Raw genomic sequence first — 23,476 nt, 5'->3', positions numbered from 1 at the left:
CAAGTCTCAAGTAAGTCTCAAGTCTTTATCCTCAAGTCTCAAGTCAAGTCTCAAGTAATGTCAGGCAAGTCAGAGTCGAGTCTCAAGTCACTGGTGTAAAAGTCCGAGTCAAGTCACAAGTCTGAAACTTTGAATTTCAAGTCCTTTCGAGTCTTTAAAAAAAACAAACGAAAAAATAATGTTGCAGTTATGCTAAATGTAAATATTAGACCATGTAATTTTAAAATCTGTGTTTTTCTCAACACATACAAAATAGTGAACTTAGAAAATATACACAAATTGTGAAATTGCACCTCTTTAAAATGCAGCTCAATTAAACTTAGCTCCAAGAATAATTTTCACCGACAGTTCTGAGATAAGCTGCATGTTATTCTTGGATGCGGTTGTAGGACCAGCTTTAAAATCGCATGACAAAAATATCATACACATTAAAAAAAACTGTATCACCAACGTAGCCTGGAAAACATTTGCTAGTTAGATGAAGTCAGCTATCTCATCGTAGCATATTTATATGCATATTTATAATTATACGGTTCTTGTGAGTGCATACACTCATGAAGTTTAGTAACTTCCGGTCACTGCAACAAGCCCAGGTACAGTTTACCGACGGATGGGTGCAGGACCTTGAAATGCACCGTGTAGAACGAAAGACCATCGTACGTATCATAAGTTTACCAGTCTCACAAATCGTCTTCATAAATACACATTCGTTAACCGTTTATTAATATAACCTTTGAGCTCAACGGTAATTAATTAGTAGTGGAAATAATTTCTGGTAGCATCACAGAAATGTAGCAGTGACAATAATATTGTATGCTGTAATCGTACTGGACAATTAGTGATACAAAAAACCTGTTTTATTCTGTGAATAAAAGTATATGTTTTTGTCAATGTACCATAATAACAGAAGCGAAACGCAATATTGTGTCAGGACAATTCACTATTTATGCACAATAAATAAAGGAGCATAGCGCGACAATTTCTGTTCAGCGCCAGACTTGCTTGTAACCTATATCACCAATTATGTTAAGAAAAATGACGCATTAACTACAACAGCAGACTGACCTTTGTGTAAATGCTTGGAGCAGACTAACCTGTGAGCTGGAGTGTTCTAGGACGTTATATTTGATCTTTGAATGGCTGCAATCCAGTCGCCTGTTTGTTACTTCGGAAACATGTCTTGAACAATTTCTCTTCAACGACGTAATCCGATAACAACCGATCTCTTTACCCGTCGGCTTCCCGTGGCTGTCATGCGACCGGCTATTGCAGTTAATAATACAACAGCTTCTTGACATTTTTGTGTTTCTTTTTATCGCTGTGTGACCGATTTTAATGGACTACTTGCACTAACACTTCCGCGTTCTATGTAGTCCTGCCCCAGTGCTTCCGGTGCGGTTAAACCATGGCGACGTTCTACACTCGATGCCTACAAGAGCTCCCAAAATTGAACATCACCGATGTTCATCGGATTTGCAGAGTGACGACTACCCCCGCCAGCAAATTAGATAAAGGATTTAAGTTATATGCTGCATCATATATACTAGTGATGGTGAGATGAAGCCTCATGATGAACTGAAGCTTTCCATCCAATTGGTCGACTCATGGTTCGAAGCATTGTGATGATTCATTTGCTCTACTGCGCCATCAAGTGGACAATTCAAGTGAAGCAGGCTCTTTGATTATAATGATGTGTAAACCTTATGTACATCTGGATAATGACACAAACTAGTGTTTGGTGCTTCACTTTTTAATAAACTAAAAGACAGAAATCAGATTATAGGATGTGTAGTGTTGTTTATTTATATTTTGGTGTTTATCATTTGTGATATTTATTACTGTGTGCATACTTTATTAGGAGAGACAAAAAAAAAACAAAAACATCTCTTCCTTGCTGGTTCCATCGAAGAAGAAATGCACAAGTAACTATGTAGCACGTACGTAATCCAATTCCACAACACGGTGTGATGGGGAATCGATTAGTTATGTCTATAACTTCTGTTCCCTGAAGGAGAGGAACGAGGTACAACACATAAGTATGGGATATCACGCCCTCGCGTGTCCTGGCTGAAGAAACCTTTATTCACGCCTTTACGGCAGATGACGTGTGATGACACGCGCAAGGCCCCGCCCGCACATATAGCCGCTGCCATCACCGTCATCCCTCAGTTCGATAGCCGCTCTTCACCGAGCCAACTGCTCAGTGGGGCCACCCTGTGTTGTACCTCGTTCCTCTCCTTCAGGGAACAGAAGTTATAGACATAACTAATCGTTCCCTTTCAGTCGATTCACTCGGTACAACACATAAGTATGGGACCTATATACACGCCCCGCAGAGCAGCCACCGAACCGGAACGGGACCACCACATCCTTAGTGAGTGGTAGACCCAGCAGAAAGGACAGCATGAGCCACCGAAGGGGCTGTAACGTCCAACCGATAAAACCGCACAAAAGTGTGCGGCGACGCCCAATTAGCCGCTGCACAAATATCAGCCACAGGCACCCCTCTAAAAAGAGCCCATGAGGTCGCCATCCCCCTGGTGGAATGAGCTCCCACCCCGTGGGGCAACGCAAAACCTCCGGTGCTGTATGCCAGCGAGATAGCTTCTACAATCCAGTGGGACAGCCTCTGTCTGGACAGAGCTCTACCTCTATTCGGATTAGCGAAGCAGACAAACAACTGGTCACACAAACGCACATCCCGAGTGCGCTCAATGTAGGTGCGTAGCGCACGCACCGGACAAAGAGAATGCACCCTCCTCTGCTCCTCAGATTCAAAAGGAGGGGAGCAAAAGCTCAGCAACTCAAACTCCATTGAACTATAAGATGCAGGCATGACCTTGGGAAGATAGGCGGCATTCGGACGCAATACGACCTTGCGGCCATCAGGAGAAAACTGTGTGCAGGCAGGATGCACAGACAGCGCATGAAGGTCCCCCACTCGCTTCGCGGAGGCCAAAGCGAGAAGTAATGCGGTCTTATACGAAAGAAGTTTCATATCTACCGACTCAACGGGTTCAAACGGAGGGCCACAAAGGGCCTCCAGCACCAAAGACAAGTCCCAAGCCGGGACACTGGACTTAAGCACGGGCCTCAGCCGGCGAACCCCTTTCAGAAAACGCACGGCGAGGGGATGCGCACCTGGTGTCACCCCGTCAAAACCGATATGACAAGCAGATATAGCCGCTAAATAAACCTTGATCGTCGAAAACGAAAGGCCTTTATCCAACAGCTCCTGCAGGAATGTCAAAACATCCACAATAGAGCACTGAAATGGGAGAGTGTGGCGGTCCTGGCACCATCGCTCGAAGGCTCGCCATTTGTAAGCGTACAAGCCTCTAGTAGACGAGGCCCTGGCGCTCTGAATCGTCGCTACCACACTAGGTGGCAGACCCTTAGCAACCAAGTTTAACCTCTCAGCAGGTAAGCATGAAGGTGCCACAGATCCGGGCGCGGATGAAACACTTCCCCCCCCGCCTGAGAGAGGAGATCCCTGCGGAGAGGAAGCTGCCAAGGACTTGCTGCAAGCAGGCTGATTATTTCTGCATACCACGACTTCGCGGGCCACCAAGGGGCCACCAGGATCAGAGAGAGGGAATGCCGACGCACCCTCTCCAGAATTGGAGATATCATTTCCACTGGGGGAAATGCATACAGGAGCACGTCTGGCCATTGGTGCGCTAGCGCGTCCAAGCCCAAGGGTGCATCGTGGTCGATTATGGAGAAGTACAGGGGGCAGTGAGCATTCACCCTGGAAGCAAAAAGATCTATTTGCGCCTCGCCAAATAGATCCCAAATCTGAGCCACTATTGAAGGGTGTAACCTCCATTCTCTCACCAGAGGACCCCCCCTGGAGAGAAGGTCCGGCCCCAGGTTCAGGTGGCCCGGGACATGGGTGGCTCTTAGAGTCAGAAAATGAACACTGCACCATAACAGCAGAGAGCGAGACAGCTGCAACAGGGGAAGAGAGCGTGTTCCTCCCTGCCTGTTTATATAAGACACCACTGTTGAATTGTCCGTCCTGACTAAGACATGCTGGCCCTGCAGGACTGGACGGAAACGCTTTAGAGCTAAGAACACTGCTAACAGCTCTAAGTGGTTGATGTGCAGCTGGCGCTGAGCCGCGGACCAGATCCCTCTCACTGACGCACCCTCGCACAGCGCTCCCCACCCACTTAGGGAAGCATCTGTGGACACCACCTTGCGAAACAACACCCTCCCAATCCGAGAGCCCTGGTGCAGTAGCCCGGGCTCCCTCCAAGGACGGAGAGCTAGCATGCAAGACGCAGTTACCGGCAGCCTCCTCCGGAGGTGACGCGAAGCACACAAACGGTGAGAGAGAGTCCAGCGTTGAAACGCTCTCATTTTCAACAGCCCAAGCGGCACTACGGCGATCATAGATGCCATCATGCCCAACAAGCGCAATATCGTCTGGAAACGCAGTCTGCGTCCCAGCTGAAATTGAGCGAGGCAGCGATGAAACGCGGCCACTCTGTGCTCTGACAACCGTGCGCGGCTGGAAAGAGAGCATATTTCCAGACCGAGAAAAGCGATCTGTTGACCTGGGATTAGCGAGCTCTTCTGAAAGTTCACAGAGAACCCCAGTGTCTGAATGTGTGACAGAACCCGCGACAGCTGCGTCTCCGCCTGTTCTCTGGAGCAAGCCACGAGAGCCCAGTCGTCCAGGTAGGCCAAGATGCGGATGCCCCTCTTCCTGAGGGGCGCTAGCGCTGCCTCGGTACATTTCGTAAAGGTGCGGGGAGCGAGCGACAGCCCGAACGGCAGCACTAGGTATTCGTAGGCTACGCCCTCGAATGCAAACCTCAGAAACTGCCTGTGTTTCGGGTGTATAGCGACATGAAAATAAGCATCTGTTAGATCGATTGTCGCAAACCAATCTCCCGGGCCGACTGCACTCAGGAGCTGTCTGAGTGTTAGCATCTTGAACCTGTACGTTCGCAGGTACGTGTTCAAGACTCGCAGGTCGAGGATGGGACGAAGCCCTCCCCCTTTCTTCGGAATGACAAAATAACGGCTGTACCAACCTTTGTCCGTCTCCGAAGCGGGGACCACCCGTATTGCTCTCTTCTGTAATAGCGCCTGTATTTCCTCTCTGAGTACCAAGGCTGCCTCGGGGTTGACAATCGTGTTCACGACTCTTTGGAAACGAGGCGGCTTGACCCGGAACTGCAACCGGTAACCCATGGCAACGGTTTGCAGCACCCACGGAGAGGGGGCGCAAGCGCGCCACTGAGGGAAGTGAGCAGCCAGCCGGCTGGCTTGCAGCACTGACGGCGGGGCGCCGTCGCCCCCCAGTGTGTCTGCAGGGGACTGCATCCCCTGCCTGACCTGGCTCATTTCGCCTGCAGGTTGAGCATTTGAGATTGTTTGAGAGTAAACAACACTCTTTATTGATTGCAACATGGGAACATGTACATTTATACATTTTGTTGGGTGCACCTTTTCCGGGGCATAACAATGAAAAACAGCGGGAACACTCGATGTGGTCGCCTGAACATTCAACACATCTGAGCCGTGTGCAGGGGTTATGTGCTTGGGAGACCGCGATAGGGAAGTGCAGCGCCTTCTGGGGCTGACAACCTGAACAGAACTTAAGCGGCACCTCTTGTGCGGCAACAGAGGGGTAAGAGCAGCGTCTCCCTGCTGCCGGATCCCTTCCCCACTCGCAATCACAGCTAGGAGGGCTGAGGCTTCTTCCTCCTGGGCGTCGGGTCCCGTCGGGGGCCCGGGGGAGGGCCTTTGCCCCAGGCCGACTGGCGTGGAGCTCGGGCCGGAGTACGTGCTCTCGCCGGCGGCCCTCCCACTCCAGCAGTGGGCGCCGGTCTCTTGCCAGCTGTCAGAGGAGCGGCGGGCCTGTGAGAGCTAGCAGTGGGCTTGGGCTGGGGCTGGCGTCTGGGGATGATGTCGCGCAGAGCTTCCGTCTGCTTCTTCCTCAGATCGAATCTAGCCTGAATGGCTTCAAGTGAATGTCCGAATAACCCAGCCGCAGACACTGGTGCGTCCAGATACACAGCTCTGTCTCTATCAGGGACGTCGGAGAGGGTCAGCCACAGGTGCCTCTGCGCCACCACTGTCGAAGCCATCCCTCTGCCCAGGGAGAGCGCTGTACAGCGAGACGCACGGAGGATGTAATCCGTGGTGACTCTAACCTCGTTAAGAAGAGGTGACAGCGGGCTGTCCTCCGGAACCAGCGATCCAAGCTCCGCCAGGCACATTGCTTGGTACGTCTGGAGCATGGTGACGGAGCTCATGGCTCGAGCGGTGCCGGCCTGAGCCCGATAAATCTTCTCCAGCTGCGAGGCCGAGAATCTGCAGTGCTTGGACGGCAGAGTTGCGGGGCCACCGACACCATGGTTATGGGACGGGGCCAGATAAGCAGCCAGAGACGGCTCCATAGGGGGTGGGTTAGCTAAACCAGCTCCCTCGGCGCCGTCCAATTCCATGTACTGTCCATAGCCGGGCACAGTGACGCGGGTAGACAGAGGTTTGTCCCATGACGCTGTTAGCTCGCAGAGAAAGTCTGGGAACATGGGGAGGCAGTTTTTGGCCGTTGCGGGCTCCGGTGGAAGGAAAAAACCCGCAAACCGCGACGGCTTCCGAGCTGGTGGAGGAGAGGGCCAGTCCACCTGCAGCTTCTCAGCGGCACGGCGAAACAGGGAGAAAAGAGAGGTGTCATCGTGGCCGACCGGCGCAGCAGCGGCGGCATATTGGGTCGACAATGAGCTCTCCTGCTCATCCTCCGACAAACCATGGATGTCCAGGCCGATGTCCAGCACGTCATCGTCTTCCTGGGGAGCGCTGGCGGGCTTCAACCCAGGCTGAAGCCCGTCAGCGCTCCTGCATGGTTCCGGTTCGTCATCGGCTAACCCGTCAACGTATTCCATGTGGTCAGCCCAGCTAATCGCGGGGACATCGACCTGAAAATTTTCGTCTTCGGACTCGGACGAAGCCGGGGCTCCAGACTCGGAAAGAAGAGGGTCATGCCGTGCGACAGCCGAGCGTCCCAGCACTCTTTCCACAAACGTCACCCGTCTTTCCAGGGTCGAGCGTCGGAGCTGGCGACAAAACGCACAAGCTTCGGGCTCCGTCAACGCTCTCCTAGCGTGGACGATCCCCAGGCAGACAGGGCAGGCATCGTGCTGGTCGCTGTCGTGCAAAGAGAAACCACATCCCTGAGGACAGGGGCGAACAGAAGATTTCTGCTTTGCTCGCTTCGGTTTGGAGTCCATTCCCAAAACGCAAAGCGAAACGCTGCACAAGAAAAACTTGAAAATAGCGCTCCGCGGGCAGCCTACGCACCAGCTGGGCGGTGGAGGCTAACACCAACAGGGGCAGTTAAGCTAGGTTCAAGTTGGCAGACAACGGAGCTAACTAGCAGTAGCTAGCTAGCCCAACTCAGCAGAGGTGTTCTCAGCGAGGTGAAGAGCGTAAGAACTGAGGGATGACGGTGATGGCAGCGGCTATATGTGCGGGCGGGGCCTTGCGCGTGTCATCACACGTCATCTGCCGTAAAGGCGTGAATAAAGGTTTCTTCAGCCAGGACACGCGAGGGCGTGATATCCCATACTTATGTGTTGTACCGAGTGAATCGACTGAAAGGGAACAGCTGTTTTCCTGCCCATGTTATTTCGAATCTGGCGCGAACCGATGAACCAGTCCCTGAATCAGTCACGTGGTACGGACTGCCCGCGAGGCCTCGAACGTCACTGCATACGTAATCAAAGCAAGCCTCGATACGCGCTTCAGAAAAACGCCCCCGCGATTACCCGACGCACGATTCGAAGCTTCGACACACAGGACACATCACTAATATATACACAACTACGAAGGTAAGAAAACGTAAATTAACCGACAAAGAAACGCTAGCTAACGTCAAATGCAAACACTACGTTACTCCGCTATGTCCTTCATTTGATGTCAGTTCTCTACATTACATGTTTTCTTAAACGGTGTTTTATGTCGTCCTAAACTATAGTTGAGGTTTTCTTAACTAATGTCACTTTTGTAGTTAGACACTGTTATAATGGCGTTAGGTAGTTGGCTAACTATGGAGGTAGTTAACTACCTAATGCTACTCTTGCTAAGTGTAAAATATATATGTTTAAGACATGCTGAAATGAGTAATACAGAAATAATGCTAATGGTACTTGTATCTTTATTCAGTGTCCAATAAAGACAGGTTGTCAGGGGAGGTCGGTGTGAGAGCCCTGTGCTACAGGTCAATGAGGAAGAGTGAGGCACCACACAGACTAAGTGTAGGCAGGAAGCTGTGTAAAGTTGTTAATCCCCGTTCAGTGGGGTTCAGTTCATTTAAGCATTAGTTAAGTTCATTCCTAAAGGCCCATCAACTTGAATGTTTTCCTTGTCTCCCTGCTTTATCACTCCTAATTTGACTAGTCAGATAGTTAAATCAACGTGTGTTTGGGTGATCAGAAACATTTGACAACAAGTTAATACTGCAAATATACACAATCTAAGTTATTACAGTTATCAAGCATGGTTAAGTTGTTTTAATAGGGAGAGAAGGAAACACTAAGCATTCAGGAGGGTGCGTAACCATAACACTGAACTATGTTCCTGTTCGGCTCTTCCATGAAGATGTTACATTTTTAATTTTCGTTCTTTCTTCTTAGATTAAGCTTCTGGATTCATCGCCGGTGATACTGACACATAGCCAGTGCTCCTGTGTGGCAGGCGCTGTTATGTGCAATCACACAGTGGCACTGCTCTTCCAAACAGCACACTACTCACAACTCAGAGTGCCGGTTGTCCCCCCTGTGCATAGCTGCACGGAATCTGAACAGCAATGGCACAAGCCACGGACAGTGGTAATTTAAATGAGGTTAAAGTTTTTGAATTAGTCCATGTTTACATATGAACAGCAACACCATCCATAGTAAATGTGTCTTCTGTTAGGGTGTGAAGCCAGGACCCATCAACTCCATGATCTTCACTAAGCCGGTACCAAATAGGATGGCCCAGACTGGAGTACGGTAATTAGATTTGTAAAATTTGGTTTCACGTGTTACAAATGTATGTTGCTATTTTTTTTCATACATACATGTGTCAGAATAGGTATTAATTTACATACAACATTACACTTTCTGAAGACGGCTAACTCAGTCATGTACATATACATCCCAGTCTCTAACTTATGCACCACTGTTTTACACCTTTTAGTTTTTAGTTTAGTTGTTGTTCAGTATAACAACCTTCTTCCTTACATTATTGTCATTGATGTTTTCTTTAGGAGTGGCTTCTACAGAGGCATGGTGGGTCCGTTACCAGATCCCTGCTTGTTCAGAATAACGGAGGCATATGCAAAATTTAATATTGAGGACAGGCCACTTGTGACCACAATGAACATGAGACCTGACAAGCCCCTTGTGGAAAGTGCCTTTGGGCTGGTGCAGGAGGGCAGTGTTCTGTCATATCAGCAGCCGGTTTTGACAACCCGGTACATCACACTACACCGCGATGCACCACCAACACCGCACTTGCCTCTGGAGGGGTATGACATCTTGCCATCAGATTGTGTGTTTGTGTGCTCAGAAGAAGAGCTTCTGCATCTGAAAAGCTTGTCTGTAACTCTGGAAATGGCTCACAAAATAGAGGAAGCTACACGTGAGCAAAGCTCTTCGTCTGAGTGGCATCAGCTCCGCAGGCCCAGAGTGACTGCCTCTAGGTTTCGGGAGGTGTGTCACGTCAGAGGCCAGAGCTCGGCCGAGTCACTAGCAGAGCGTATATTGAAGGGAACAAGGCAGACAGCAGACATGAGGAGAGGAACTGAGATGGAGCCTGCAATAGCAGCAGAGTATAGTAGGCTAATGAATGTTAACTACTCACCCTGTGGTCTGGTCATTCACCCCATTGCTTTCTGCATCTCCTGATGGTGTTGTTTTTGACCCCAATGAATACCCCCAGTTTGGCTTCGTCGAATTCAAATGTCCCAATGTACAAAACTTTATTGACTGCAAATATGTGCAGATGGAATGTGGTACCCCTAAACTAAAAAAGAGCCACGCATATTACTGGCAAGTGCAAGGACAACTGCTCATCAGTGGGATGCAGTGGTGTGACTTTGTTGTGTGGGCACAAGAGGACTACCTAGTGCAAAGAATATACATGGATACAGATGTGCACAATGCAATCAGAGAAAAGGCAGACTATTTCTTTTTTTACATATATATGCCAAGATACCTGTGTTTGAAAAAATGAACAGTGAAAACAGCAAAAAGAAAAACAGATCCTTCAGGCTGGCTGGAACAAAATAACTAATGTTTTATTTTCAATATATTTCATGAATTCTTTTGTTGTTACATGTTACCTTTATGTGACATCAATAAACTGTTATTTAAGCAATGGCATCAATTTAATTTTTAAAAACACACATTAAAACGTTGAATTTGTGCAGAACTTATTTACATGGTAAGTATTTAAAACTCCATGCCTAGCATACTGATATACATTTAGACAATAACACAACTGAACTGTAGAAAATGACAAATGGTATTTTTGATGTTCCAAAAGCTCAATGTCACTTATGATTTTAAAACGATTTAGTGATTTACTTTATAATTTTGATAAACAGTTTTGTTGAATCTGAATAGTAATATAGTAATATAATTAAACAGTATTATTAACATTAAACATTTGCAATGAATTTGAATTATCAATAACTGAAACTCAACTAACAGCACTCAAGTACCAGTTCTGTAATCAAGTATTTTCAGCTGAGAAGGAAGAAATGCAACTGTAGTGGCCTCAGCTGCAGGTCATTTTCCATAAGTTACTGGCACTGGTGTCTTGGGAAAAATCCATCTTGTCTCACTTAACCCATTTTTTAACTAATGCTGTGTTCTGGTAATTTGACAGCATACATGCCACTGCAAACAGTTGGTTGATATTATAAACATGTGACATGGTAATGATGCTATCAAAAAGTTTGTTCTGTTTGATCCTCCTAATGACTCGCTCCACATGTACCCTGAGTCTGGCTATGGCCTGCGTCTCCTTAACCTGGTATGCTGGCATCTGCTTCTGCTTAGATAGAAAAGGTGGGCAGTACACTTTGCATTTACAACAATCAGTGATTAGGAAGCCCTTATCTACCATCACTGCCATGTCTTCAGTCAACTTCTCAGCAATGCCTGATTGTTTGAATAGTTCCTTGTCACTAACCGAACCAGCATACAGATTAGAGATGAAAAGTAAATATCTATTTTGTTTTCATTAAGACTGGAAAAACTTTCGAAATTTAACTGATGGTGACCTTGGTATATTTTAAACAGTTAGCTTGAATAGAACTTAGGTGTACCTGGTATAGAATCGGATGTCAGTGTCGGAGCCAGCAAAACGCTGTAACCCAAATTCTCGCTGGACACGTAACTCCTGTATTTCCTTCCTCAGAGTCTCCACGTCTTTGGACAGGTCTTCTGCAGCTGATGCAGATATGTCCAATGCAGACGGCTCAGGGACTGAGCAGTAGTCATGATCTCTTGTAAGACTTTGCTCTTCTTGATCGTCAGGAGGAACTAGTTCAGGGCGTCGCTCCGTTCTCTCCCAAACACTACGCCGCGGTGGTTCAACTTTATAGCCATTCCACTCAAAAAGTGTTGGTACAGCACCTTTAATAAGCCTCCTTCGACCATCGAGGGTTGTTGGCTCTATGAGTTGATCACTGGCAAAGTGTCTGCAGCAGACCCTGGTGTGAGAGGTGATCGTGAAATGATCCCGGCGTATGTTTACCGGCCATTGTCTTCTCAAGTCGGAATGGGTCGGAAAGGCATGAAAACTTAGTATGCCATTAAATTTGGCTGAAGCTGAACAAAGTGGGACACAGCAATGCTCGGAGTATTTCTTCTCCTGTTTTTGAAAATGTTCTGTTTTAAATACTTTCCTTTTTATACTCATTCTGAAGCGACATTAGCATAGCTACCGATAGATAAGCAAACGTACCGGAAACGCACAAGCGGTACTATTTGGAAACGGAAATACGTCACATGCCCTAGTGCAAGTAGTCAATTGAAAGCCTGCGTGCGCTAGTACCGCTTGCCACGAGTTCCCAGAATCCTTTGCGGTTCTACCCGTGAATGCCGTCACATTTTCAATCTCCATATAATATGCATGTTAAATTTTATATTTGGGGTAAAATATCAAGTCTTTTCAAGTAAACCGGTTCAAGTCCAATTCAAGTCCCAAGTCATTGGTGTAAAAGTCCAAGTCAAGTCACAAGTCTTAGAACATTTTTTCAAGTCAAGTCTAAAGTCATAAAATTAATGACTCGAGTCTGACTCGAGTCCAAGTCATGTGACTCGAGTCCACACCTCTGGGAGAAGACAAATGTTTCAAGAGAGACGTGAGAGGGGAGGAGGGAAATGAGCGAGAGCGAGGAAAAGTCTGACCAAGCATTCTTTTTTTTGGAGTCCCCTCGGTTCCTTTCAATTACCCTGTCGACAACAATAACAAACTCCATTTTTAAAAAAGATTTTCTTGCTTTACAAGCAATACAGCAATAAATGAAAACCAATGACACAAACAATAAAAATACGAGACACTCATCAGCGAAGAAAAAAATAAAAGAGAGAAAATAATAACAAGCCAGCCTGCCCACTACAGGGACACCCGTAGTTAGGAATATAATCTTTGTCTTGGGACCTTTCTTGCACTTGTATCCTGACACCTTATCACTAGCCAAGGGGGACGTGACAGAGATTCAGTATTGGATTGCTGAAGGGTGGAGTGTATTGGTAACTGCACGCATTCCCTCTAATCAGAAACAGTCGAGATTAAAGCGTAGCTCGAATCTCAGGAAAAAGACTGACTCACTGACATAATTCAGAAAGGAAAAAGTCTCAAACTTATTCTGTTAAAAAAAAAATCTCAAACAGCATCGCCTCCACATTCCTCTCCCTTTTCCTCCACCGCTTTCTAGGGCATGTTCACTCCCATCCAGCACTTTTCCCAGGAAATAAAGAAGTCTCACCAATTAAAAGACACATATACCAATCTCAAAAAACATATGCACATGTGTACAGAGGGGACACATCAAAGTCAGGCAAATAAGAAAGCCATGACGCTAACAGAGAGAAGTTCGAGGCCCAAAATTATGAACCCCCCCCCCCCTTAAAAAAATAGCCTCGATAAGTGGAGAGAACACAGACCATGAGTGCTGTTTTGAAGCATTTGCAGTGGGTCGCAGATGTATTTACGTCTCTGCTCTCTTCCCAAACGCTCCTGTGGTGCAGGAGACAGAGTGGGATGCGACAGGACCCATCTGACAGATCCATGGGACACCTGGATGCCCTGTGGTGATGTACTAAATGCTTTAATAGGACAGAGGCGTTCGGTCTCTTTATCAGGCGGCTGAAACCTCGGAAGGGCCTCTGTGTGTTTCCAGTTTATCCACTGGAAAATCTGCCTCTTTGAATCCCTGCAGAGATTTCCTTTTTAAATGGCAACGTTTGTTCAATTTTGCATTTATCTCACTTTTCTCGTCCCGAGTCAACATTGTGCAGAGTCCCTGCAGGTTTTTCGCAAACATGTAGGAGATATCCTATGAGGCACGCTTTTGGATGGTATGCCTGTGTTTGCATCCCCTCTTGGCCTTCTGGTGCACTAACAATTTAGATTTTAAACAAAGTAGAGTGACAATCCCCGCTCGAGAGTGTGGAAGGCTAAATACTCTCCACCCTACAGAGACAGACACACCCAGAGGGTCCTACAACGTCAAAGAAAGCAAACGCCGCTATTTGGAAATGATGGCTGTAATTGACTGGGGGCAGGTATATCGATGAGTAGTCACTCGCTGTGTGCATGCAACACACGTTCATTGAGTCACTGGTGAGTTAATCTGGGTGTGATTGCTTTGTTCCCCTGAACACCTCGCTTTAGCACACACTCACAGAAACACGAAGGAACATGAGGCTAAAATCTGCTCGCCCAGACTCCGCATGCAAATGAAGACGTGCAGCTATGGTATACAGCACAACACTCCACCTTCCACGCTTCAAATCTGCGTCACATGTATCGCGTGCGCCACATGCTGGATGAGAGCGGGGACGAGAGGTCTCCTGGGCTCGCCTTTCAAGCAGATCAAAAACAGCCAGGGATGCTGCCGCGGATCTCCAGAGCATTTTACCACCGATGCCCACGACGGGAAACGGGCTTTCTTTCTGCACTGCGCGCCTTTGTTTTTTATTACCTCTGAGGTACACAAACACAATACAACCTCTCCGAGGGAACAGAGAGAGCCCTGGAATAAAGTAATTGATTTCCAGGAAAGCTCTACGTTATGGCTCGTTTGTGTGTGTGTATACACAGCAGCAGCAGCATTTCATGTATAAAGCGAGTAGAGCTGAACAACCAAAGAAAGGCCTGAAAAGGTCAAATGGGATGTTGGGAGAAGTGAGAGCAGCTGCACCCCCCTGTCTTTGGAGATTCACTAACAAACAGGCCCGCTAATTAGACTCCCACCAATAAAGACGCCTCCCTCGGACAGGCCCAGCAAGAAGCAGCTATGCACTTACGCTAGTGAGCAGTGGGGTGTCCATAACCCACTGTGACGTTACTCACTATTCTACTTTTAGCTTATGGAAACTGGGAGGCTCAGCTGAGTGAGGAGGTTGGGGGGGCTGTGGAGGCTAACAGGAAAAATACGAGCTCCGGCTTTGGTGGCGCCGCTCACAGAGGTCAGCCGCCTGCCGCTAAAGGAAGGGTGTGAAGGGAAAGTGATGTTTTCGTCTCATTCGGTACTTTCAATTACTGCACCCAGAGGACTGTCCACGTCCAAAAACATCAGATCGACATCCTGGATGAGTGTGTGTGTTGGAGGTGGACGGTGTTATATCGTAGATAAGGGCAGGTGTTGGTGAAAACCAGCCCTCACGCGGGCAGTCGAGCCTCAAGCTGGCTTCGATAACAAGACTGACCTTCAAAAAAACCCCAAACAAAACCTGAGCTGACGCAAGTACACCGAAAGCTATTTTAATCCCTTTTTTTTACTTTCTCGTGCAAAACAAGAGGAAAATAGGCACCCATAACATTCTGCAGTTAGCACTGAGGCGTCAGAGCATTTATAAATGAGGCAAAGCTTTCACCACGCTTGAGTAAATACAACCCATAGAAAAGTTCAGCCTGTGCTGAGAGCGCCCCAGCCTGTAAATACACACACACACACACGCGCCAAACGCCATCCCTGAGAGACACAACCACAACACAAACACTTACTTTGCCATCAGCACCCGCACAAACAGCAATTTGGTGGAGGCTGATTTCAGCTCTTCACAATCAATTTAGGTAACAAGCCCTCTGATCAGCTTCCTACAGCCTCCGGTGGGGAAACGCATTCACTAATCACTATCACTAACGTGGTGTGCGTCTGTGTGTGCCAAAACAGATTTTGTGCGCTCGTGTATGTGTGTGTTTATCTGCGTGTTTTTCAGTTTAGGACACTGTGTGCACATTTAAAGACTTTATCCCCAAATTTGAATTTCAATGCACCTCGCTATGAGGCAGAATTTAGAAATTTACATAATATTAATATTCTCTGTCCCTTAATTTGTTTTGAGATTGCTTTTCCATAATCGCAAGAATTTATAAATAAAACTACAACACCGTTAATAAAACAACAATATTATCATATTTGCTTAATCGACCAGTAACACTGTGTGTAACGATAAGGTAGTTCTAAAGCACATGCAGCGTCTAACAGGTAAATTTGGTGTTTACTGATGTTTTCATGTGGGAAAAGAACTAGTTTTCTTTCCCCTCCCCCCTCTTTTCCCTAGGCAATTTCATCCTCCAGATACACTTTATTAGCTTATGCTTTGTGGCAACAACAGTCTCCTTGTTAAGGCTTCTTATCTCCGTTTCTGCTGAATCGCAATACAGGCTCTTCATCATAATAGGATGTTTGCTTTGTGCAAATTTGTCCACATTTGTGGACAAAACAGCAGCCTCAAATATTACCACACAGTTGAATCAATGACCGACAGTCCAAATTTCATAAAGCGCCAACAAACGAAGTCGCTTGTGCGTCTTGTAGGAACAAAAGGAAGTCGAGGAAAAGCAAGTTGGAGTAGTGATCAGAGGCTAGGTTTAACAAACTGCTATGAAGGAGTCTATGTGGATCAGTCGGTGAAACATATTTAGTTTGCGCCTGTGGCCTTACGGTGAGGCCGGGGCCGACCGTTTGTGTACATGCATGTACATCCCGGCATTACATGATATGCTCAGCAGTCACACTTTCACACCGGTGCCTGGTGTTCAGGCTGCACTTACGATGCAGGCCGTGCCAACTGAAAACAGCGCATCGCTCTGCGCCGAGCTGACACATTCACATGCTCACAGTGTTGCACGTTCGCTCCTGCTGGCCTGGCCGTGACCCTGCTAGCAGATGATGGAGCACACCGTATTCCCTGAAGTAGGCCCGAGCTTTTATTCAGTGCTGCTGGAGTCTGGCTGGAGGGAAGGGTCTTTTAGCAGCCTATTCTCACTCCTTGATTTGAACAGGGAATAAGGGTGGTGCTCCGGTGCCGATGTAGTGGAAGGATCGTCCGCCTGTGGCTTCGGTGTTGCAAATGTGTTTAAGGGGAGGGTTTTTTCCCCTCCCCTGCTGTGCCTCCTCAAACTCGACATTTGTAGTGTAATCATAATATGTTTACGTTCTATATCACATTAGTTTTCTTCCTTTGCTACTAGCGCGAGCTGTTACTGCAGTGCACTACACTGCCAGCAGTATTGGTACATTAGGGACCTCCTTTTTTTTTTTTATGTATTGCTTGTCATCTTTCTCTCTGCCTTTAATTCAATATAAATTCAAGTACCTCTCAATTTGTATTAAACAACAATGCAGCTTCAGCATCAAGAGATTTGTGCATAAAACCCTTCCTGTGTGCACATCTGTACAACAACGGATCTAGGCTGCTGTGTTCCTCTCCATCTCTCATGTGCATCAGTGCTCTGTGAGGAAACAATGACTCCTTATGCTAAAGCGGTACAGCCTCAATAACACGAGAGTCTGCTTGTGTTACAAACTGCTGCAAAAATCAACTTCTCTCAGAGCTCTTTAGAACATGAGGTGGAAGAATTTGGGGCATTCTCTGCTTTGTGTTGTTCGCACAGTAAACAGCATTGCCTCTGGCTACTAAGTCTGTCCTAAACAGCTTTCTTGGACTATTCTGTGCTTAGTATACACTCAGCAGAGTCTAACAACTTTGCTTTATGGATAGTTTTTTTTGTGCTGCAGTTGTTTAATGTCAACGATGTTCTTATTAACATTAAAACAATTAAAGTTTGATTTATGGTTTGTTTTGTTTTCCAAAGGGAGAAGGTGTTGGAGGCATTTTCTGTTCTCCACTCTTACACATTCAGTTCATCGCTGTATAAAATTGGGGAGAGATGGGTAAACATCTCCCGTGGAGTCTACAGATGCATCCTGGGGTGGCGGATGAGCTGAAACAGCTGGGAGCTGTGCACATCTGGCGCAGTAGCGCTGACATGTCAGAGGGAGATTCTGGAAATTCTGCACCTTTAATTCAGACTGCATTTTCGGTATTTGACATGAGGAGAGTGAGGCATGGCGCGAGCCTCCATGACGCCATAGTGCAGCTCCAGCTCCCTGCCTGAGCTAGCCTGCAGGTTTAGTTAGACAGAAAGGCTCACGTTAGTCCCAATTTGTTCAGAAGCAGCGTTAAACTTCCACTTCCTTCCAAATGATGCAAACTGACTTTTTTTTTAAGGACTAAGCATCCTTGCCTCATTAAAAAAGGATGAGACTCACCAACAGCTCTACAAATGTCTCTTTACTGTGAACCCTCCTCCCTAACTGATATTTACTAATGAAGCTGCAGTGAGAATGACTCTATATCTGCTCAGGTATCTCATTGGGCCCTTCATGTAGCCATCATCACTGCAACTTAGGGGACACCCCCACATGTCAGGGTAGCATGACAACAAGTCTGTTGCCTGCACTCATAAGTACAGAGTGATGGAGGGAGAGAAAGCTCAGGGGACACAGCGAGCACTCAGGCATCGATGACGCATCGCCATCTCTCAATGGGGGTCTGCTACCCCTGATCAGAGGGGAGGCAGGACTCTTCTGTTGGCTGCCACAGGTCTACGGCAGGGGGAGGGGAGACTAATGGCTGCAGTGTCAGATAAAGGATGAAGGTGAAGGAAACGCTGAAAGGAACCAAGGCCTGTTTAAGCTCTGAATTTAACAAAAGCTTGAATAAACACATTTGCATCAGGAATAGAGTGTCATCCTCCTTTCATCATAACACGACCTGAAACACGGCTAGGAGTGCTAGCCTACAGGAGAAAGGATGTAAAATTCATGGAGCCGTCTTGCACAGCACTGCACAGCGACTGATGTTTTTAAACTGTGTAACCTGAAGTGTGTGACTGTGTAACCCCCTCCTCCCCCATTCATTTGTATGAAATTCACTTGTAACAGTTGCACCTCAAACAAGATGAGCTCTCAGAGCTTGGTGCATTCAAACAAGCTTTCAGGCTCTCCAGTGAAGTACTTGATTTGGTCACTAGGAGGCAAAATGTCAAAACATTATTCATGTGAGCTGAGGGGAACAGAGAAGAGACAGAGGGACAGAGAAAAGTCATGAAAGAGTATTTCAAGATTGAAGCCGGCAGGGCATGTGGAAGGATCAAATGTGAGTATTCGCATGCAAATGGGGGCGCAGCTCGAATTTATGCAAACTTCAAAACAAGCTAAAGATATGAACTGAAGGGCAAACAGCAGAGGAGAACATCTACTTCTTTTGTTTGCTAGCGCTGAGTGTAGATCTCTCTGCATTTTACACATGAAGTTGCAATTTTTGACAAGTGGGGATCTACTTAGACAAGCTAAAGATCCCAATCTGCAAAAAGCAAACAAACAAAAAACCCTAAATGTCTCTTTCATCCACAAATCTAATTCAAAACTTGAAAATAAAATATACGGTCCTCCCTGCATCGGCGAAAACTACACAAAAAGCAACTACATTGTGAAACTTGGACTAGTTTAAACTTCAATCACAGTCTTTTTGTATGGTACGCGCAAAGATGGCAATCGCATAAACAACTGCTTTGTCTAGGAATTCTACTTCAAAGTTAAAAACAGCAAAAAAACATGAGCCATTTCCCCTCCCAGCTCTAAGTGCCACCCACTGCAGTTATCGCACATCAACACTCAACTCATAAACTAATAATGTGTTTGAAAAGGGCTGGAAACTGTCAATAGATGGTTTGAGATGATAATTCCTCAAAGGGCACATCCTCTGCAGCGGACCAGTCGCTCCCCATGCGACAGTAAGATATAATTGTGGACGGCAAATATCAAAAATGCCAGGATAGAGTCATCACGCAATCATTAGTGGATGTATTTTTATAATTTGTGAGGAAAGCACGGGCCAGTCTGCCGGGAATTTGATAAAACCCTCAGCACTTGTTGACTCACACACTTAGTGAGAACATTTTGTGATTAGATCAGTCATTTCTTATCTAGTTATTGTACATGTGATCTGGATTTAATGTAATAAACCTCAGGAAACTTACAATTAGGAGGGGGTGGGAGAAAACAAACAACACTGGTACACATATGCAGACTTGTTAATTATTTTGTGAGGATGTAGTTTGTGAGGAGGCAAACAATTTCGCCGTAGCTTTATTTTCGCTGACAGTGCGTAATGACTCTGACGAGCACAGCTACTTAGAGCTTCCAGCGCCTCCAGAAAACAACAAGTCTGAATGTGGCAGCTTTACAAGGGACATTAAGAGCCACTTACTCAGACTGCATCACTCCGTGCAATTAGGTCCCCTCGAGTTCCATTTTTGGTATTTCAGCTCCAGTTGAACCACATCTGTTTGCAACTAGTTGACCTATATTGCACACGACTGTGGAATGTGCACAAAATTGGTTTAGGACTGCAGGCTGAGGTCCCGATTTTTGACCAAACCTCTGCAACTTTCAAAGCTTTTACCTAGCAAGGTGAAAATCTGTTTAAAAAGCTTCTCTTTGTTTATGCAGCATGCACACAAACCCGCTCGCTGTAAACTACTAGAGCCAGCTGTATCGATGTGGAGGACGAATCACTATAAATAACTGCCAAAATGCTATACATATGCTAACAGCTGACATTTTTCCATTCCAAACACCCACGAGTGGCAGCCATCAGTGGAGCTAGATTTAACTGCAGCTGGCAGTGTCAAGACGCAAAGATTATGGCCACTAATGAATATTAGCCAACTTGCAGCCGCTGGGTATTTAGATGCAGTTCACCCCATTGATTTCCCTGTTGGGTGAAGACAACTTTATCCCTGTGGCAAGTCCCTGGCTTATCTCGCCGACTGCAAGGCAGCCGGCAGACGGGGTGTTTTCCTGGCCGCGTTTCAGGATGATTCAAGCCTGGCAGGTGCGAGCGGGAATACCTGACTGCGGTAAACACAAAGGGGCAGCACGGAGCAGAAGGAGATGTCCAGCTGTGAAGGGGCAGCCATATAAGGGGACTATATTGAGTACAGCACAATTACCACAAAGCTCACTGTGTTGGATTATCACAGAGAGCAGGTGGCTGTGAAAGACAGTGAGAGGAAGGCCTCGAGAAAAAGGTGACAGATGGGTGTGGAAGAGTAGGCCTGCACACGCCGCAGCTCAGGAGGAGAGAGAGGAGACACCGAGGAGAAAGATACGACTTTACTAGAGTCTACTGAGATTCATTCATCAGAGCCGTCACCGCGAAACACAAATAGGTGCAGAAAATGAGATGATTTTAAACACGTTGCCATTGATTAACCATTTGCAGGCACAGATTGCACCTTTGAGAGGGGAAATTACTTTGATACAGTGTTTGTGGATGCGTCTATACATGCGCAAAATGTCAACGATTTGCAGAATAAAAATGAACAGTACCATGGAGACTCTGTTATTTCCTACATACATCAGATGAGAGTCGGGATAATAACCTGATGAATAATCAGGGAGCTGGAAAGCTTTCTTGGGGTAAGTGTGTCTGGATTAGCATTACTGTGACCAAGACAGATGTACGCAATCAGAACGGTAACAAAAGGAAAAGACTCCCTGTGATATTTATGGATTAAACAGAGATTAATTTCTTCAAAGCCGTGCTCAGGGCGGACCTCGTGTACAAGGCCAGCTGCCTCTGTAATTCATCCCATTTATCTTCAAGTCAAAGAAAAGAAAGAAAAGATAAAAAGACTTGAGGCCATGTAAAGTAGGCAGACCCTTATCAATGGTGTCAAACACAAATACACAATGAGCTGCAGGTCATCATTATTTCTGACTTAATGTCCTCCAGTCGGCGGGGATGACACAGCTGGAGGTGCCACCGGTTGGACACTGCTATGCTAATTCATTAGCCACCTGCTTCGAGTAAGTGGGGGGGGGGTTCACGCTTGATTAAATTTTCGCCATCTTCCTCGAGAGAAAGGGACGCTACGAGTCAGCAGTAAAGCAACGATTACAATGTAAAGGCTACGCGAACAACTTCTGATCTCTGCTGTATTAGGGTTTGTTTTCGCCTTCACTGCCCCCGTCGCTTTATTGTCTCTCATTTTCCACCTCGTTTTATTTAGATTACGCCGCTCAGAGAAAATGCGCCTCGTTTATGGTCTTGAAGTTGTCGTTGTTTTCGAGGACTGTGGCGAGGTTTTCACTAGCCCCGTGGGTTAGACTATGATTATTATGACCGTGCAAATGACGGCAAATTTAAGCTGTATTACATTTTCTCTAAAGATCAGAGGTAATGAAACAAAACTACCTCAAGAACTGGAATGTTAACGTTTTTTCCCTCTGCATTAGCTTCTATTTTTGGAGGCACTTTGTACTTTTCAGCAACTGTAGCCACTGTCCTTAAGTGTCTGCTTTAGTTGCTGCCTTGCACTCTAAAGCTCACGGGACTTCATGTTTGAAGCTCGTCTTTGGCTATGTTGCAGCTTCTCACTTTATACAGCATGTGGAGCTTATGTTTACCTAAAGCACCTTACATGTCCAAAGACAAAATATCCACAGCCTTGTAAAGGGCTCGGGTCAAGCAGCGAGGCATTTCTGTGACGCTAGATGTGGAATGGACTTTGTGCAAAGCAACCGTCAGATATACTTCTGTTCCCTTTGAGCCACCTCTGGTATAACAAGTTCCCAGTGGTATTATTTCTGTTTCCGTCACTCTTCACACTTTCACAGATGTGCACAGCTGTGAGAATTCAGACGTTCGCAAACAGGGAAAACTGTACAGACAACAGAAAACCCCAACTTTACAGCTCACGTTTTTCAAGCCTTTGCTGAAAGGGTGTTTTTGAAGAGATTATTTCTTTCATTGCTCTCTCTAAAAAAAAAATAAAAAATCCAGACATGAGACTGGAACTTTAATAAACTGCATGTACCTACTGCTGTACTTCATTAGGGATACTAAAGCAGTTTCAGGGAAAACAAGTCCAGCTCCAGCGGCTATGATTCATATGGAGGTTTAGCTGTTAAAGGCTAAGAAATAAACACAAGAATCACTGTGTCCGAATGCCACTGATGTTTCCAAATCTAGCCTGCCAGAGCAAAACCGATCAGACACGGTGAATTTCATTGCTTTCATTGAGTCATTGCTGCCTTTGATTGTTTTGTTGTTAAAAAAATCTCATCAATTCACAGCTTTTGTGTTTATTTCCTCAAGTACCAATTGATTTTATCTGCTTGAGGAAAATATCTTATTTGCACACTAGCAGCAGGTCTGGCATACCTGGATCCAGGATGATAAGCTGGGCGCTGGACTGGATGTTGCCCGCATCGTTTTCTGCCAGGCACTGGTAGAAGCCCTCGTCTGACTTGACCAGACCCAAAATCTGCAGGTTGTGGTCCTCCTACAAAGCAGGAAGGGGAAAAAAAAGAAAAAAAAGAGGGAATTGGAATAACAAACATACACAGGTATCAATGCAAGCAGCAGTTCTAATCAATTTCCTACTCTTTCTCGTGACGCTCCGATGATGTAAACTCTCGCAATGACTTCTGGTGAAGGAAAGGTTGGAAGAAAAAAATAAAAAAGGCAGCACATCAGCACTGAATGAACTTACAATTATTTTGAAGTAATCGCTGGGAATGACGGCGTCTCCATTCTTGACCCATTTGACCGTGGGAGCCGGTGACCCCGACACGTCGCACTCAAAGATGATGTCCATGGACTCGTGGGCATAAATGTTGGCCGGCCGCTTCACGAACTGCGGGGAAACTGTGGAGTCCACACGAAAAAAGGAAAACTTACATTTAATGATTGAACCTTTTCTTTGTGAAATCTGTCAAAACTAACAAGGAACGTTAAACGTCGCTGAAAATGGCCTTTGCTGGAAAAGGAACAAGATGAAATTATTTCATGCTTCCCCTTAAACTCTCAGCCAAGAGAGAGTAGAAACAGTAAACAGTGTCATCCAGCAACAAGCTAATTATTTTCTGCAC

The 23,476-nt window shown here is 46.3% G+C and overlaps 2 protein-coding genes across 2 annotated transcripts in view; one reads left to right on the top strand and one right to left on the bottom strand.

Moving 5' to 3' along the window:
* neo1a (neogenin 1a) overlaps positions 1 to 23,476 on the bottom strand; it is a 170,721-nt gene that overhangs the window by 36,000 nt on the left and 111,245 nt on the right. Inside the window, exons 6-7 of the mRNA XM_085349868.1 lie at positions 23,098 to 23,252; positions 22,767 to 22,887 (exon numbers count right to left, since the gene is read on the bottom strand). Coding sequence (XP_085205994.1) covers positions 22,767 to 22,887; positions 23,098 to 23,252 — 276 coding nt within the window. The remainder of the gene's footprint in view (positions 1 to 22,766; positions 22,888 to 23,097; positions 23,253 to 23,476) is intronic.
* Positions 7,840 to 9,911, top strand: LOC146640038 (uncharacterized). The gene is made up of 4 exons (XM_085349875.1): positions 7,840 to 7,850; positions 8,655 to 8,849; positions 8,938 to 9,014; positions 9,272 to 9,911. Exons 2-4 carry the CDS (start codon positions 8,724 to 8,726, stop codon positions 9,909 to 9,911), a joined length of 843 nt encoding a protein of 280 aa, XP_085206001.1. The 5' UTR covers positions 7,840 to 7,850; positions 8,655 to 8,723.

Source organism: Diplotaxodon limnothrissa, linkage group LG1 (genome assembly GCF_057381915.1).
Source record: "Diplotaxodon limnothrissa isolate DT_005_m linkage group LG1, D_limnothrissa_male_GT1.1, whole genome shotgun sequence".
NCBI lineage: Eukaryota > Metazoa > Chordata > Actinopteri > Cichliformes > Cichlidae > Diplotaxodon > Diplotaxodon limnothrissa.
The sequence above is the reverse complement of the archived record's forward strand: the minus strand, read 5'-3'. Positions and strand labels throughout refer to the sequence as shown.

What these genes read in the sequence shown, in the direction of transcription:
- LOC146640038 (XM_085349875.1), top strand. Translation starts at nt 8,724, where the DNA reads ATGTGCAATCACACAGTGGCACTGCTCTTCCAAACAGCACACTACTCA. An exon ending in GGCACAAGCCACGGACAGTG is followed by an intron (nt 8,850 to 8,937) that starts GTAATTTAAATG and finishes GTCTTCTGTTAG; the next exon opens with GGTGTGAAGCCAGGACCCAT. An exon ending in ATGGCCCAGACTGGAGTACG is followed by an intron (nt 9,015 to 9,271) that starts GTAATTAGATTT and finishes TGTTTTCTTTAG; the next exon opens with GAGTGGCTTCTACAGAGGCA.